This window comes from Musa acuminata, chromosome BXJ1-7, assembly GCF_036884655.1.
Source record: "Musa acuminata AAA Group cultivar baxijiao chromosome BXJ1-7, Cavendish_Baxijiao_AAA, whole genome shotgun sequence".
NCBI lineage: Eukaryota > Viridiplantae > Streptophyta > Magnoliopsida > Zingiberales > Musaceae > Musa > Musa acuminata.
In genome coordinates this window covers 37313596-37330757 of record NC_088333.1, presented here as the reverse complement: position 1 = coordinate 37330757, position 17162 = coordinate 37313596, and the positions used below count along the sequence as shown (strand labels likewise).

Sequence of the window (17162 nt, the reverse complement as noted above, 5' to 3'; positions counted from 1 at the left end):
AACGGGTAAACATGTCGCCAATGGTTTCACTCGGTTTCATTCGGAAAAGTTCAAAAGAATGCAGCAACAGATTGATTTTTGACTCTTTCACTCTACTTGTGCCCTCGTGGGTCACTTCAAGTGTATGCCAAATATCAAAAGCAGTTTCGCAAGTTGAAACACGATTAAACTCGTTTTTATCAAGAGCGCAAAATAAGGCATTCATAGCCTTTGCATTAAGAGCGAAAGCCTTCTTCTCCAAATCGTTCCAATCGATCATTGGAAGAGAAGATTTTGAAAATCCATTTTCAACAAGGTTCCACAGTTCTAAATCCATAGAAATAAGAAAGATCCTCATTCGGGTCTTCCAGTAAGTGTAGTCCGTTCCACTGAACATGGGTGGACGTGTAATTGAATGCCCCTCTTGGTTTCCGGCGTATGCCATCTCTCTTGGGTTTTAATCCTTTAGAGAGTTAACCTTGCTCTGATACCAATTGTTAGGATCGAGAGCACTAAGAGGGGGGGGGGTGAATTAGTGCAGCGGAAATCTTACAATAATTTAAAAACCAAAAGCTGCGTTTGTTCAAAAACTATTATGATGCAAAAGCAAATTCTCAGTTTGTATCTAAGTGCAGTTTGCGTCTAAGCGCAGATTGCGTCTAAGCGCAGTTTTGCGTCTAAGCGCAGATTGCGTCTAAGCGCAGATTGCGTCTAAGCGCAGTTTTGCGTCTAAGCGCAGTTTTACGTCTAAATGCAGATTTACGTCTAAACGCAGATTTACGTCTAAACGAAGTTTTACGTCTAAACGCAGATTTACGTCTAAACGCAGTTTTACGTCTAAACGCAGTTTTACGTCTAAACGCAGATTTACGTCTAAACGCAGTTTTACGTCTAAACGCAGTTTTACGTCTAAACGCAGATTTACGTCTAAACGCAGTTTTACGTCTAGACGCAGATTTACGTCTAAACTTTGAAACTCGTTTGTATATTCGCAGAAGGCAGTATGCAGTTGAAATCAAGACGTAAACGTAAACTGAAATCTGATGATTGAGCGAAGAAGGCCGATTTACGTCTGAATGCAGTTTTACGTCTAAATGTTGAAACTCGTTCGTAAAATCGTAGAGGACAGATTGCAGTTATTAATAGGATTAAAATGTAAGCGTAAACTGCAAAGAAGCTCGTTCGTAAAAGCACAGAAAACAGTTCTGCAGAATCAAACGTAAACGTAAACTGTAATGTATGAAAATACGAGTTTACGTCTGAATGCAGATTTGGAAGAACAGCACTTAGAACTTGTTCGTGAAAGCGCAGAGAGCAGTAGTGATGAGGGAGGTTTGCAGTAATGATAAAGTGCTCGAAAGTAAACGCAAACCAGAGATTTAGAGTGGTTCGGTCAGCCTTGACCTACTCCACTTTTGGCTTCCTCCACCGATGAGGTTGCCGACGTCAACTAGGTGCCTTCCTTCAATGGGCGAAGGCCAAACTTCCCTCTTACAGTTTCTCTCCTTTTGACAGGCTTAGGAGACAACCTTTACAGACCTTTCTCTCCTCACTTTACAATTGAAAACTTGAAGAACAGAAGGAGGAGACTTAAAGGCTTTACAACACTTTTGAGCTCTTTAGAATCACAGAAAAGATCACAATTTCGGTATGGGTCTGTATCTTTTCAGTGCTGAATGGGTGGGGTATTTATAGGCCCCAACCCAATTCAAAATTCGAGCTCAAAACGATCAAATCGATCAAATCCCAGAATTTCTGGGATCAGGCGGTTGCACCTCTCGACTGGAGAGGTGGCACCGCCTGGCAGAGCTCGAAGACTGAGCTCTGCCGATTGCTCCTCTCTGCCAGAGCTCGAAGACTGAGCTCGATGGTTGCATCACCTGGCAGAGCTCGAAGACTGAGCTTGGTGATTGCATCACCTGGCAGAGCTCGAAACAGAGCTCGGTGGTTGCATCACCTGGCAGAGCTCCAAGCTGAGCTCAGGCTGATCCACCTCTCTGCCAGAGCTCGAAGACTGAGCTTGGTGAATGCATCACCTGGCAGAGCTCGAGACTGAGCTCAGGCTGATGCACCTCTCTGCCAAAGCTCGAAGACTGAGCTTGGTGGTTGCATCGCCTGGCAGAGCTCGGAACTTGAGCTCTGGCGGTGCAACCTCTTGGCTGGGGCGGTTGCACCTCCCAGCCGTGCAGCCCTGGCGGTTGCACCTCCTGGCTGGGGCGGTTGCACCTCCCAGCCCCACAGCCCAGGCGGTTGCACCTCCTGGCTGGGGCGGTTGCACCTCTCAACCCCACAGCCCAGGCGGTTGCACCTCCTGGCTGGGGCGGTTGCACCTCCTGGTGCAATCAGGGTCCGAATGGTTCACTCCATTCGACCCACTTTGAATCTTTTCAGGGGCCCAATTGCCCCAAGATTAAGCTAATGGGATCACCTCCCATTTTCATGCTTAATCATCGTGCTAACTACGATTATCTCTAAGACAACTTCTGCAGCTTGCTCCGATGCGTCAATCGCTTCTTCCGGCGAGTTTCCTGCCAACTTCCGTCGATCAACCGATAACCCTCGGTGATCCTTCTGCGGACTTCCGGCATACTCCTGGACTTTGCAACGATCCACTTGGCGAGTTCCGACGAGCTTCGCTTGGCAAGCTTCTGGACTTCTCGGATCTGTTCTCTCTGAACCTCCGACGACCGTCCGAACTTCCGTCGAACTCTCGAACTCCCAACGTGATCATGATCTTGACTCCGGCGCAACTCCTGCTGCTTGTCTTACTCTCATCGTAGTTAATCCTGCACACTTATCTCAACACATAGATTAGATAACAAATGACAATTGACTTCATCATCAAAATCCGAGATTCAACACTAGAAAAATTCAGTCACTTAAAAATAAAAAAGCAAATACCCCATTTGATCCAAGTATCAAATTAGTTAAGAATATTGGAAGAACGATGGCTCAATTAGAATATTTAAGTACTATATGAAGTCTTATTTATGCAACGCAGTATACAAGACCTAATATAGCATTTGCAGATAGTAAATTGAGTAGATTTACTAGCAATCCAAATGTAGAGTATTGAAAGACTCTCGAAAGAGTTCTTAGATACCTTAAATGGACAAAAAATTATAACCTCTAATACTCAAAAGTTTCTTCTATTTTAGAATTATATACTAAAGTAAATTGGATATCGAGTTTCAGAGATAACAAATCCACTACTAGTTGGGTGTTCACCTTGGGAGGTGGTATTGTTTCTTAGAAGAATAAGAAACAAATGTGTATAACTTACTTAACTATGGAATCGAAATTTATTACTTTAATAGAAGCAGGAAATATGACTGAATGTTTGAGGGACTTTTTATTAGAAATTTCATTGACTTCTGAGTGTGTGTACTTAATTTCTATACTTTGTGATAGTCAAGTCATTTTAACTCATGCATATAGTGAAATATATAATGAAAATTCAAGACACATAAGTCTTAGACATGATTATGTGAGAAAATTAATTAAGAGTGAGATTATTTCACTCACATTTATGAAAACAAGTGAGAATTTAGTTGATTCGTTCACCAAACCTCTTATAAGAAAAGTTATAAGATCAACACCAAAATGGACAAGGTTGAAACTCCTTGAATAAAAGATCCACCAACAATCCTACTCGACATTATGAAAATGAATAATGAAGAGTTCAAAGGGCAAGAACAAGTCATTAACATACAAAGTGGTTCAGCATTTTGAAATATTTTACTAGTCCTATTTAAAGATGTTAAAGTGTTAGTTGTCATCGAATAATGATTGAGTTAATTATATTCTTAATAAAGTTCAGTCAAGTTAAGATAAGTATCTCAAAGAGTGATAACGATACTATAAGAACTTCACCTATATGAACTTAGAAGTGGTGCCACTTCGATTGAGAGTTGGAGTTTCTCTTATAAAAGTTCATAAACTTGGTTGAGTCTAAGGCCATATTAAGACTGAGTGAGAATTTATAAGGAATATAATAATATTATATTTATGTGTGTGGCATCGTCAATGTTGTCATTTGGAATAACAAATTCAAAAATTTTATACTATTTATGATTTCGACTTCAATTTGTGATGTTTACTATAAGGTAATATTCAAATTAAAAGATATATTATTTTATTCATAAATATTATTTAATCATTTGGAAAAAAATTTTAAATTTGCACCGGTGAAGGATTGTTATAAATTGGTCAAATTAAAAAAAAGGTTTCTTTTCAAATTAAGTTATTTAAAAAGGTGATTTCTTTTCTAGTTATTTTGATAGTTACTTTTTAAAAATTATATTTTTATAAAAATATTTATAAATAAGTATTTAAGAGTAAATTATGATTATTTATATATTCTCTAATTTTTCTTTGAAAATTCTTTATTATTTACTCAATACAGATCTTCTAAAAGTTTATCATATCCATTAAAACTATTTATATTAGTAATTTTTGTTGAGAAGAGGACATAAATATCGTTTTTAAGAAAATATTTATATATATTTCAAACCTAAATATATTTTCTATAATATTTTTGATCTTATTTCCATAGCCTTTATCATCCTCTTCTTTATTATATTTTCCAGCATAAACAAGGCCAGATTTCTATCGAGTTTATCTCAGTTTTGTGTGGCTCTGATGGTACATACGGATGATGTTGAACCATGGTTTGATAGCCATCACAAAACAAATGATACAAATGTACAAAAGCGATAATAGTTGAGGGCCATACTTAGCTCTACAGTGGACACAACCTAAAGATCTGACAGAGACTTCATTATCTCTTTTCCATTCGAAAAGAAGGAAATAAAATTAAAAGCATAAAAAATAAATGTTACCAAAGAACATTAAGCTCAAAGCATGCAGGACCAACCATCATAATAAAAAATATTAAGCCTCAATAGTTGGTCAGTTGATGATATAGAACAGCAAAAGTGCAGCAACAATCCAAATCCAGCAGTAGATCTCATTTCATTGATGTATGAACACTTCATACTCCAAAACTGGTGCATGTCCATTTACTTATTTGACACAATTAGATTGTAATATGACACTATAACATCAAGATCAAGGCACAATGAACACACACGATAAGCGTCTTGTAGTAGCTCGGATCTCATTGCAGTGCGTTGACTCTCACAGGAGCAACAGAGAAGCCAGCGCAGTCCAATCCATGGCTCTTCCTGCACTCGTAGTAGAACACGGTGTACACGGCCATGGAGTACAGGTCCCACAGCCCGTTCACGGCCGCGATGATGCATCCGATCCCCATTGGCGTCTCCTTCGACCGAGGCGGCCATGAAGCCATGATGACCGCAGCAAATGCGCCGTAGATCGCCACCTTGACGACCAACAGCATGAGGGTGAGAACCATCCCTCGCTTCTTGTTGCCTATGTAGAGCTCCACGGACCAGGACAGCGCGCCGATCCCCCACGTCTCCTCCACGGCGGTGATCGCCAGACTCATCGACCATCGGGTCGACAGATAAAGATACAGAATAAATGAGAGGATCGCCAAGCTCACGCCAAATCTGAAGACAGGTCTTGAGACATCGGCCTCCAACAAGACGGTGGCAACACCGAGCGAAGACAGGATCCCGATGCCGATGGTGAGGAGGACTATATAGAACCTTGTGATCATAGTTTGGTACCAGCGGCGAGAGATCCGGAGGAGGAGGTCATTAGGCGTCAAGTCAATGTCGATGTGAGCCATGGCAAAGGTGTACAGGGTGGCCAGCGCAAGGAACAAGTAGCAGAAGAAGAAGAAGAGAGTGATCACAGATGCCAGGCCAGCGAAGTCTTTGAGGTCCCTCTCAATGTCAAGGAGGAGGTTGGGAGGGCGGTGCTTTGTTTCCTTGATGAGGATTGAGATCTTGGAGACTAAATCGAGGGGGATTGGGGCGATGGAGTAGAAGCAGTAAAAGAAGAGGGAAGAGGAGAGGAGGGAGAAGAGGATGAGGGGAAAGAGGAGTTGACCAGACTTGATGGGGAGGTGGAGGGACTCCCAGAGGATTCGGGAGACGCTAAGGGGGGCGGAGGAGACTGCCATGGCCTTGGAGCTGAAGCCCATGGTGGTGAGCAGTGGGAGATCTGGTATTCTTGGGGAGCTGTGAAGTTGCAGATAAACACAGGGTTGGATGTGGCTATGGATTCTTTGGTTTCGTGCAGTGAGAAGAGGGAGGCTGTGTGGGAAAGATGAGCTCGAATTATTGAGCTGGTTTGGCCTGGGGTGAACAGGACAAGAATAAGCATTATTGGAATTGGAATGAGAGGAAAAATAATAATTTGATGTATTAATCTGAGAAACTGAGACAATTTAAAACATGATTAAGAAAGTTATAATTAGATTTTTAAGAACAAAATATGTATTTCATCATTTGTCTTATCCTATAGAGAAATCTATGATTAAAAATTATATTTATATATTACTAATCTTTAATATTTTTATTTTTATATTTTTAAAAATTATATTAAAATATTTATACTTATGAAAATGAAATATGCTTATATAAAATTAAAAAGATAATTTTATAAGATAAAAAATAAAAAAATATTAAGATAACGAAATTAAATAATTTACTTTCATAAAGATAAGAATTTAATCTTGACTGTTAAAAATAATTAATTATATGAGATAATAATAATTAATCTAACATATTTATAATCTTTAGATCTTGCAATGTATATCTTTGAGTGGATCTCATGTTGGAAAAGACAAACTGAAGTGTTTCTTTCGCATATAAAATATTATGTAAGACACTTATAATAAGATTCAAATCTTTGATTATTTATCCTCTATTCCCCGTCTCATACGATAACTAATTCATTAACTTTTGACTCTCGATTATTTTTTTAAAATATTTAATTCCATATTATTATTAATAGATTGATCAAACTCTCATGAGTTAATCTAAATCTTTATTTATTTTTAATAAATTTAGTCTTAATATTTTCGTCAAACTTATCCTAAAATCATTCGAAATGCATGTATGAATAATCTTTTTTTTACTTAGAATTTATTAGACATTAATTGTCATAATCTATTATGACTAACTCAATAACTTGTCAAGTAAATGATCAAACTGAAGCTAATCATAGTACATTTGTTATGATATTATAATTTATGCTGGTCATTGGGATATCTCCTCATATGGGTAGCATTTGTTTCCTTAACCCACCCCAGGGTGTGATGAACCCTAATTGCAGGACATCCTACTTGCTTCAGAAACAGGGGGCTGATCTTTATGAGGCAATGAGCCAAATCTTTAAGCACCAGAGTTTCATAGAAGTTTCTCTTTGATGTTCTTTGAGCTTTGCCAGCATAAATGAATGCTTAGGCTCTTTGTTGCGTTTGGTACCCAATGCATGGTTCTCTGCTTTAGAATCAATGAGAATCCTTGGCACCGCCTTAGGATGGTCCAAAGTTAAGGAAGAAAGCAGCAGGAAGAAGACACACCATGAGCTGGGGAAGAAGGTGGGTCTAAGGTATTCAAGTGTGACCCTGCACCCACCCCACCGCCATAGTTCAACTGCTCCTGTGACCCTCACCAATGCCAGGTATAAATTTCCAAGCTGTTCTCGTTGAAGAATCTAAGCTTTCTGTGCCAAGTAGCGCTAAATCCACAGCCTGTAACCTGGCCTCTTTAGCTTGGCAAACCCCAGCAGCAGATGCATGCTGGTGAATGCATGACTCCACAGCTAAGCAGATGTGGATTATTGCCTCTGCGTCCAGTGTAACTTTGACTTACGGTGATAGGAAGAAGAAAGTAGAAGTCAGAGGTACATTGATGGAGAAGTTGAATTTTATAGCACAGTAGGAGTGAAATCTTTCACGAGGCAGTACATTATTCTTCCTGGAAATACAATGACATGTGAGCATGGACATGAAGTTTCCTTCTCTTCTCAACTTCTCTCAAACACTTGAAAGGGGAGGGAAATAGAAGACACTCGTGATACTATAACTACATGAAAGAACATTGATGAATCTCTAAATAAATTCCAACAGGAATAATCACAAAAACCATATAGAAATGGTCTATCTTTAGCTTCTTCTTCTTCTTCTTTGATCACTTGAGAAATTGTAGCAACCCGAGGAACAAGCAATTGGCTAAAGATGGACATCAGAGATGGTCTCCTATCCTGTTCTGTCTCCCTACGATCCAGAGCAAAGTTCTTCTTGCGAATGAAGGTGTTTCATCCGCCCTTGATATTACACTGTTGTTGCAGCTCCCAGCATCCATCTCCAGATCCAGCTCACTCCGGCTTTGGAACTCCGATGGTGCTGTGACTGTGCTGACACTCTTCTTCAGTTTCCGTTCATCTCTGTCTGCCATGCCAAGTGGCGACCGGAAAGAGAAAGCCCGCCTTGATGCGTCCTCAGCAATCGGCTCGTCCGTTCTTGATCGTAGCCAGATCTTTGAGACCGAGAAACTTTCCTTCTTGTGGAGATTGGCACTCATGCTTGCATTACCATCATCACCTCCGAGCTCCATTCTTCTTGATGCATCAAACCCGCTGAATCCATCTCTTTTCGAGTGGCAATCGCATTCTGACATCGCAACCCGGTGGATGGACTTCTTGAGAGCTGGCTTCTTCTTGGTTGGCCTTATAGCAACTCGAAGCAAAGATCTGTCATCCATCACATACTCGTGGGAACCCATGGAGAAACACCTCCTTTGATCCAAACCACTATTGCCGCTGGTAGTGCCTTGACATTGACCTCCGCCGATATCCAACCTCCTGAATTTTCCGAGCTTGACAGGCACTACTTTTGCTTCTGCAACCTCTGCAACTGAGATCCCCAACCCGACCTCCTCCTCTGCTGCGATTTCCTCCGGCTTCTGTGATGTATCGTTGATCAAAGACCGTAAGCCATCATCATCTCCAGGGAGACCAATGTTAGGACTTGGCCCATGGTCTCCCCTATCAGATGCAATCTCTCTGGAACTCTCACTGCTAGACTCGAGAACGAGGACTACAGGACGGCGACTGTCGTTAGGGGAGAAGTCAAGGAGGAGGCACCTTCGACAAAGAGGACAAGTGGAGTGGGACAGCAGCCAAGTATCGATGCATTCCAAGTGGAAAGCATGGCTGCACTTGGGGAGTAGCCTGAGCTTGTCATCAGCCTCGAATTCGCAGAGGCACACGGCGCAATCGAAGGGATCTTTGAGGCCTATAATGGATTTGTAGTTGAAGACAGGAAGAGAGTCTATGAAGGACTGATCCACCCCTGCGTCGTGGAGATGGAAGAGCTGCTGGAGTTGGCCTTGGAAGACTGTGACATTGCTTATAGCATCCGGTTCCCTGTCGTTAGGCTTGAGGAGGTATCTCACGAGCAGGTGGAGAAGACCAGATACGAAGAAGATGACTGCTAAAATGACAATTATGAGAAGGATACTAGGAGTAATCTTGTTCTCGAAGTTAACAATAGGAGGAGGTGGCGGTGGTGGTAGGAAAGCTAATTGAAGGGGAACTGGAGACAGAATGCTCCGTCCTTTGATACTTTCATACAAGACCAAGTCCATGTTTTGATCTCCGTCCAAGCAACCGCATAAAGAGAGACCACAAGAAAGAAGAGAAACGCCCTTAGTATGAAGGACTGAGCAAAACCGTAGACAGATCTCTGTGTTCTGTACTGCAAGAGGAAGAAGAAGAGGAAGGAAGAACAACTGTTGCAGGTGAATCTGAGGCAGTTTGGCAGAAGGGGAGTACTAAATGGGTGGAGAGATTAATGGGGTGTCAGCTGATGGGGTCGGCCATAAATACATTTATTGCGAATGGGCGGTGAGAGAAGTGAAGAGCAATGGGGCTTATGCTAGAAAGGGTCTCTTTTTTAATGGCAACGTGAGACGTGAACATGGTAATTGCTAACGTACAGCAGCCTTATTAGGTTAATGGCGGATGTGAATCTTTTGGGAGATGCCGCTCTCTTCAAATCTAAGGCTTTCACCTCCTCCTTCCATTTGACTTCCCACAGAGCTTCTCTGCACCGGTCCCAATGCTCCCCATTAACCTTCTCTTCCATGCAACTGAGACAGAATGGTTCTGTTCGACTCCAGAATTCTCAGTTTCTCTCTGGTATTGGGATTGCTGCGTGTGGCTCTTCAATGCCTATTCACATAAGAAATAGGGGAGAGAGAGAGAGAGAGAGAGATGCATGGATTGCGGTGGGGTTGACAATGCAAAGGCGCAGGTTTCACGGCGGAGGGATCTCAACAATTTGTGCCGGCAAAAAGGGGAAGTCATGGACAAAACCAGAAGAGCTACGTTTCCTAGACCTTGTGTTTTATGGGGCTTTGGAGGTTTGGGGTAGGAGATGATGGGGTTTGACTTGGCTGCCACGAGCCTGGAGAGACAGATTAATTTGCCGGTGCGAAACATTGATCTTTCCAAGCCAATAATTCATGATTTGATGGTTCCTAATCTGCACTATCCACACTACAGGAGTGTAAATTAGGTGTCAGAAAAGGCCTGACATCACTTGAAATCTTTGCATGCATGAGGAACAAATGGATGCAGTGGCTCCGTTGCTGCACTTATCTTCACTACTGGAGTATGAAGTCACATCACTTGAGATCATGCACGAGAACAAGTGGCTGCTAATGTTCCTCTCCAATCTGTGCTCTGCTCCACCCAAAGACAATAGTCAAACTCATCGAAATATTTTGTCTTGGACGACATTTTTGCGTAGTGCAGAAGCACTTGGTTGCTATGTAGAGCAGAGATACAAGTCGCTGCAGTAGCTTTTAGAGTAGAGATGTTGAAGAGCTGCAATTAAGGCAGCGGCAGACGCCTAGTGCTTCTACATTTCCTGCTGCAAGTGATATGGCTGAATGAAGCTTTATTATATGCTTGAATACCGAATTTTAATGATAAATTAATGAATGAGGTTACAAATTAATGACCGTTTGAGAAGAATAACGTAGCATAAATTTTAATCATAGAAAGATATATCAATTGAAACGGAAGAATTAGACATTGGGTTGGAGTTCATCGTGTCAGAGATCGGGGACCAGAAGGATCCGACATTACGTCAAGAAATTCGAATCTTACAAGAGGTCAACATGTCGATGGATCAAGTAATACGTCAAAAGAAAGGACGACACATTAAAAATTCAAACGAAGTGTCGGATGAACTAATGACATGCCGAACAACGTAAGCTTTTTTATTATAATCGTTGTGTCTTGATTAAAATAGTTTAAGTGTCTAATTGAATTAGTTTTGGATGTAATCATGTCAACTTGATTAGGAGCTCATTGGGTTGCATCAAGATTGAATTAAGTTTATTGGAAGGTCAATTTAGTGACCTGGGCCAAACAGTGGCATCTCTTGTGAGCTGGAAAGTACGAATTATACTTTTTCAAAAAACCTAATTGAGATACCACCAAGGTCAGTGGTGGTACCATCAGAATATAGTCTCATAGACTATGTCAAACAGTGATACCATCAAGAAAGGCGATGGTACCGCATAGTGCATGCGATAGTACCATCAGTACCCAAAAACCCAAGGATTTAAATTTTTGACTTCATTTTTTAAGTCATTTAGAATCTATAAATATCTCACTCATGCTTGCTTGGTAGATAAATGAAAAGATTATGATATTAAGTATGTAAACTCTTTAAAGTGTTGAGTCTCTTCTTCGTTGAGTTTAGAAGTCTTTCTAAGAAAGGTACGAGGTCTTATTGTAAAATAGAGGCATGGAGATTTTCTCTTGAGTCTGTGAAAAGGAGAAAGGATTGAAACAAAGATAGTTGATCTTCGTCCGTTGATAACAAGATCGGTAGTGAAAACCAATGACCTCGAGGAAAGAGAAATTATGAGTGACGATTGAACCGCTATAAATCTAGTTTATATTTTTCTTTATATTTTTTATTCCTATTACTAACTGATTTAGTTGCTCATTATTTTTACTCATATTATAAATTAAACATATTTTCAATACTAGTTTCATCGATCAAAATTTTTAAATCAATACTTTATTTAGAAAGCATTAATTTACCTCTTATTGGTGCCTTTATGATCTTCACATTATGGTCTCTACAACTGCTCTTCCTTTTCTTTCCGCTGCCACTTGTGTATATTGCTGTCTAAACGTTTCTAGCAATTGTTAAGATAGACCAATGAACTTTAATAATGTAAATATGTCGAATAATTGAATGAATTAGCTCAATTTTGAAACTCGTGGGCCTTTTATGGCCAGAGGTTGGGCTTCGGACACTAAAACAAGGTCCAAAATTAAAGTGGCCTAAAAGAGTCGTTGAACTTATCGTGATGCCATCAAATCGAGGTGGGGCCTAATACGCACCACGAATCTAAGATGGAATTTTTCTTGTGCTAAGCGACAAGACCCAACTACAAGCGAAGAAGATGGGGAATCCACCTGTATCCGCTCCATTTCTTCGTCTCTGGCCTTCAAGCATTTGATGTCCTCATAAACCTCGATGTCTCGATCAAACTTGAACCACCAAAGTGTCTTTCCCTTCCATCATACTCGAAGCTAGATATTTTTATAACAGTGAACATGAGGTCTCCAACGTACACCAACAACGAAGCATAGTCTAAATGGAAAGTAGCAGTCAGCACCGGGATGTACAAAGCAAGCATAAGGGGGAAGACTAGTAAAGCTGGGGAATCCGAGGATCATCTTCTAAGGGTATCCTCCTTTCCATGCGTTGTCCCGCCTGTTGTTCCTGAAGGCGCAGCAGCCGATGGAGTAGACGATGACGAGGAAGACGAGGAAGATGATGTTGAGGATGGCGATCTTCTTCCACTTGTCCTTGATGTTGGCAATGACGCCGGCCTTGCAGGAGCTGCAGTCGTAGCAGAGGGTCGACTGATCGTTGTTCCACGTCTCGCAGTCGGTGTTGTTTGAGGCGAAGCCGGCGGCCGGCTTATTCCACACGGTTGCGTTCTCGTAGTCGAAGCGGCATTCTGAGGGAGGCTTGCAGCATCCAGACTACACGGAAAGGACGAAGATTACCAGCCAAATAATTGCAATTATAGCAGACAACAATTGGCACACAACATTATTGGGGATGCACGTTGTGTGATATCATTCTATAAGAACTGTTTAAAGCATCATTGAAGGATATGTAAGTATTGACTTCACACGGTGTTGGATGCCTCGAACGATTTAGGAGAACTGACATGCCTTCCACTCGATTAAATGGGTGTGAGAAAATGGGAATTGACTGCACAATGAATCAGCACTAGAACTAAGATGAACAGTGACAAGAACTTCAAGAGAACCCTCGATCCACATACCAAGTTGACAACAAACACAGGAAACTGTTCATCTACAAGTAATCGGATCTCTTGGATAGAAAACTTCGACCATAAAGAAAACGGGAGATGAAGAAAAATCAAGAACCAGGAAAAAAAATGTCAATTATATGAGGTGGTGTGAAGCCATTGCCATCGATAGAGACCTATTAATTATGACAACCGGATAGCGAAATCCATAATGATTCCTTTTCATTCTTACAAACGAGGCCCACGCAAGGGAGTGAATTGTCAAGAAACATCACATTCAGATTTGTAATGCAAATGACAGTGAAATCCTGCAACAACAGACCAACATATCCAAGAAAATATCAAGATTGAAAACCATTGAAATTTATGCCGAAGAAACAAGAAATTTCGGAAAATAACAAAGAAGCAAGTTCACAAAGTGAGGGGAGTTCCTCCCTAAAAAAGATAGTAAGTAAACTAACAAGAATCCGAGTAAAAAACTCAAAGAAAGTGAAATTACTTGAAGATTTAGGAGGACATCAATTTGTTGGAAGACTACGAATTATTCCCTTATGAAATAATTTTACTTTAAGGTGAATGGAGTAAAAGTTTTCCTTATGAAAACACAGAGAATAAAACCGTGTTTCCACGAGTCGAACAAAAAAGGTAACCGAAATCTGTGACTCAAGATTCGATCTTTACGCCTCAGATCGCAAAAAGATGAGATTTTGAGGGCACCTGGATGGGCGAGAGGTTGTCCTTGATGAACTGATCGAAGGACAGGCTGGCCTCCTGCAGGCTCCGGCAGACCTTGGCGTCGGAGAGGCAGGTGCGGATCTTGGCCCAGTTCTTGGTTTTCTCCACCCGCTTCTGAAGCCAGTGGGAGTAATCGCCGAGGCGGTACTCCTTGTAGCCGCGGCCGGACACGACCTGGCCGGCGCCCTTATTGGTGACGACGAAGGCGAAGACGGTGAAGAAGAAGAGGAGGAGGATGAGGATAAACATGACGAAGAGGTAGATCCAGAGGAGGAGGGAGTTGCGGCAGCAGGCGCCGACGAGACCGGCGAGGGAGACCGCCATCAGGAAGGCACCCAGCACGATCATGGGTGTCTGCAGGAACTTCTCGCAGTCAGTTCCGCCGCCGCGGGTGGCCAGCCATATCCCGCCGCCCAGGATGGGCACCGAGAGTAGAAAGGTGATGAAGTTGAGCACCCCGATGAGGTTGTTGCTAAGCCGAAACATCCTCTCTTCCCCTTCTCTTCTCTTCTCCGAGCAGAGACACCACAGAGGCCAGCCGACGGTAATAAAGTAAGGGAGAAGAGGTTTGAGTTGTATAGTGTGCTGGGCAGACGAAAGGGTGTGTGCGAATATATATACATATATATTGGTCGAGAGGCAGGAAAGTTCTCAGTTACTCATTGCACGCGTCAACCTTTCAACATACCCTCACGAACTACCCTCGTGGTAATTTCCTGCAGCTTTGGGCCCCAGAGGGCGTGCCTCACCGTGTTCTACGAAGGGCAGGTGAAGTTACCGTCAACAGTTGACATCACTACACGACGTCGTCTTTTCTTAATCCGACGTGTGCAGCACATGGGCAGTTACAGTCCTTCAAAATTACTATACTGCCTAATTTGTTATAATTAATATATTAGCTAATTTAGCAGTAATATTGGTTATTTATTTTTAATGATGGATCGATCGTATATTAAAGAGAGATTACACTTAACATGATTCTAATTGCGCTTTGAGTTATGATGCTTGTAGTAAACGAGTCAAGCCCAACCTGTCGTCTTAGCACAATAGAAAACAAATATCTGATACAAATAACATTAGTGATCATAATATCACGCATCATATGATGATGATGATGATGATGAGGATGAGGAGATAAGAAGCTATGATTGACGACGGGCGGGACGCCGCAGGACGTGTCACATGTGCGCTTTAAAGACGTGCTAAACCGCAACAGCTAATGGTCACATGTTCCCTGTGTTTGGTACACGTGTGTGGGGAGGAATCGGCACCGGCGGTCCCGAGAGAAGAGCAAGGTAAGGAAGCAACGGAGAAACGTAACGAACTTACTCCGTCCGCGTTACGTCAGTCGTCGTTTATCCACAACCGACGCGGTTGCGTTGGGATTTCGCGTTTCTTTTTATCCATTTAAATGTGAGATTGCCACGAAATTATGAAAAATAATAATAAATCGAACTATTACACCCGTCATTTTGTATGTGATGTTTGTGTGGGTTATTTGTCGGTTGATTACGTCCCCTGAAGAGCCCAACCGAAGGATCAACAGAAGTTATATCCTCTCCGTGAGCATAGGAGGCCTGAGCATTCGCTTGGCCGCTATTTTGCAGCACACAAAAGCATTGGATCATTGACTCATTCGTAGTCATCTCCTTTAGAACACTATTAATTCCTCCCTCCCTCGCCCTTGTTACTTGTACCATAGCATTCCACGTCCCTCGTCTGCCACAGCACTCAGCTTCCACGCATGGCCGAAGAGGCACCTGCCGATGTCTTCGTTCCACCCACAAAATGCCTGCCCAAATCGCCCTTCCCTCCGCCTCCTCTCTCCATGTCTTCCTCCGGTAGGATGACGAGGCTTCTCATACCTCTCGCCGTCTTATCCTACCTCCTCTCGCTCCCGGTGCTGGGGCTCGCCGTGTGGCTCCTCGCCACCCGCGATTACAACTGCGAGGACCTCATGCAAGCGCCACAGATCCGCACGACCATCGGCGTCGGCCTGATCCTCGTGTTCGCCATCAGCAACTTCGTGGTGTACTTCGGGCCGCGGTTACTCATGCCGTGCCACGTGATCCTCTCTGTGGTGCTCGTTGTGATGCTCAGCTCCGGGGTGTCCTTGGTGGGGTTGTACAAGATGGAGACGAGGGGCCTGCCGGGGACGCCAATGTGGCTCCGCAGCCGGGTGATGAATGTGGGGACGTGGGTCGAAATCAAAAACTGCCTTTACGACGACCGGATATGCTTCGACATGGAATATCGATCCTCCCAGTTCACCTCTGGTGATTTCACCATGATGAAGCTATCTGCAGTAGAGGTAAACGAAGAACTCTACCAAATCAAAGAACAATATCGAAACTATCAGAGAAACTAATGATCATCCTTTTTTCCTGCCCAAAACAAGTCCGGATGCTGTAAGCCACCAGAGATCTGCGGAATGGAGTACGTGAACGCTACATATTGGACATCTGCGACGAGGAAGGATGCCAACGACAAGAGATCGGTTAGAGATCCAACACCCTACGGTTCGTATGATGACTGCCATGTCTGGAGCAATGATTCTACGGTCCTTTGTTACAATTGTGAATCATGCAAGTCGGGCTTCGTGAGGGTCATATCCCACAGGTGGAGGAAAGTTGGTGTTTTCCTTATGGTTATGTCGATACTGTTTGTGATCGTCCATACCGTACGGTTCACCGTCCTTATGTTAGATAGATACAGCACTCACTAGGGACTAACAGCAGTTCCATTTGCTTTGGACTTCCGAGGAGGGTAGCTGAAGTTGTTCTTCTTCCTTCGAGTTCATCATGAAGAAAGCATTTCTTTTAATTTGCTTGTTAACTAACGCTGCATGCAACAACAGTGGCATGAACCTTCACAATAACCATTCTCAGTTTCATGCAAAAAACAGGATATCAGAGAAGAGTATATAAAAGATAAAGGAGAGGGAAAATGAGAGAGATGAAGAAAAGAATGAAAAGATAGATCTTATTATCAAACAGTTACATTTGCTAGATCTTTGATCTCAAAGATAATTGCAGTTCGAATTCCAATATTTTCAGTAGTACCTATATATTACAACCAGGGAAATTAAGGGCCTAATCAATGATAAAACCAAAATCCTTAAAGAAGAGACATTTTTCTGGAGCCATTTATCTATTATGTCATTGAAATTGCCTGTTGATCCTGAAGTAGCAG

At 42.2% G+C, this 17162-nt stretch overlaps 4 protein-coding genes across 4 annotated transcripts; 1 reads left to right on the top strand and 3 right to left on the bottom strand.

Annotated features, from left to right (window-relative positions):
- Positions 1-5098: 5098 nt before the first annotated feature.
- LOC135679734 (uncharacterized) lies at positions 5099-6052 on the bottom strand. Its single transcript, XM_065193718.1, has one exon. It carries the CDS (start codon positions 6050-6052, stop codon positions 5099-5101), a length of 954 nt encoding a protein of 317 aa, XP_065049790.1.
- A 1750-nt stretch (positions 6053-7802) lies between these two features.
- Positions 7803-10227, bottom strand: LOC103992288 (RING-H2 finger protein ATL13-like). Its single transcript, XM_009411925.3, has one exon. It carries the CDS (start codon positions 9504-9506, stop codon positions 8103-8105), a length of 1404 nt encoding a protein of 467 aa, XP_009410200.2. The 5' UTR covers positions 9507-10227; the 3' UTR covers positions 7803-8102.
- Positions 10228-12471: 2244 nt separating this feature from the next.
- Positions 12472-14577, bottom strand: LOC103992287 (tetraspanin-8-like). The gene is made up of 2 exons (XM_009411924.3): positions 13953-14577; positions 12472-12939 (listed from the first exon to the last, which is right to left on the bottom strand). The coding sequence occupies exons 1-2, from the start codon at positions 14454-14456 to the stop codon at positions 12631-12633; spliced, it is 813 nt and encodes a 270-aa protein (XP_009410199.2). The 5' UTR covers positions 14457-14577; the 3' UTR covers positions 12472-12630.
- A 1098-nt stretch (positions 14578-15675) lies between these two features.
- LOC135679201 (tetraspanin-15-like) lies at positions 15676-16805 on the top strand. Its single transcript, XM_065192695.1, has 2 exons — positions 15676-16281; positions 16369-16805. Exons 1-2 carry the CDS (start codon positions 15715-15717, stop codon positions 16693-16695), a joined length of 894 nt encoding a protein of 297 aa, XP_065048767.1. The 5' UTR covers positions 15676-15714; the 3' UTR covers positions 16696-16805.
- Positions 16806-17162: the final 357 nt, after the last annotated feature.

Bases quoted from the DNA above. Each gene is read 5' to 3' on its own strand.
- LOC135679734 (XM_065193718.1), bottom strand. From the start codon at position 6,052: ATGGGCTTCAGCTCCAAGGCCATGGCAGTCTCCTCCGCCCCCCTTAGC.
- LOC135679201 (XM_065192695.1), top strand. From the start codon at position 15,715: ATGGCCGAAGAGGCACCTGCCGATGTCTTCGTTCCACCCACAAAATGC. The intron at 16,282-16,368 runs GTAAACGAAGAA...GCCCAAAACAAG, and splicing joins TGAAGCTATCTGCAGTAGAG to TCCGGATGCTGTAAGCCACC.
- LOC103992288 (XM_009411925.3), bottom strand. From the start codon at position 9,506: ATGGACTTGGTCTTGTATGAAAGTATCAAAGGACGGAGCATTCTGTCT.
- LOC103992287 (XM_009411924.3), bottom strand. From the start codon at position 14,456: ATGTTTCGGCTTAGCAACAACCTCATCGGGGTGCTCAACTTCATCACC. The intron at 12,940-13,952 runs GTGCCCTCAAAA...CTTTCCGTGTAG, and splicing joins ACAACCTCTCGCCCATCCAG to TCTGGATGCTGCAAGCCTCC.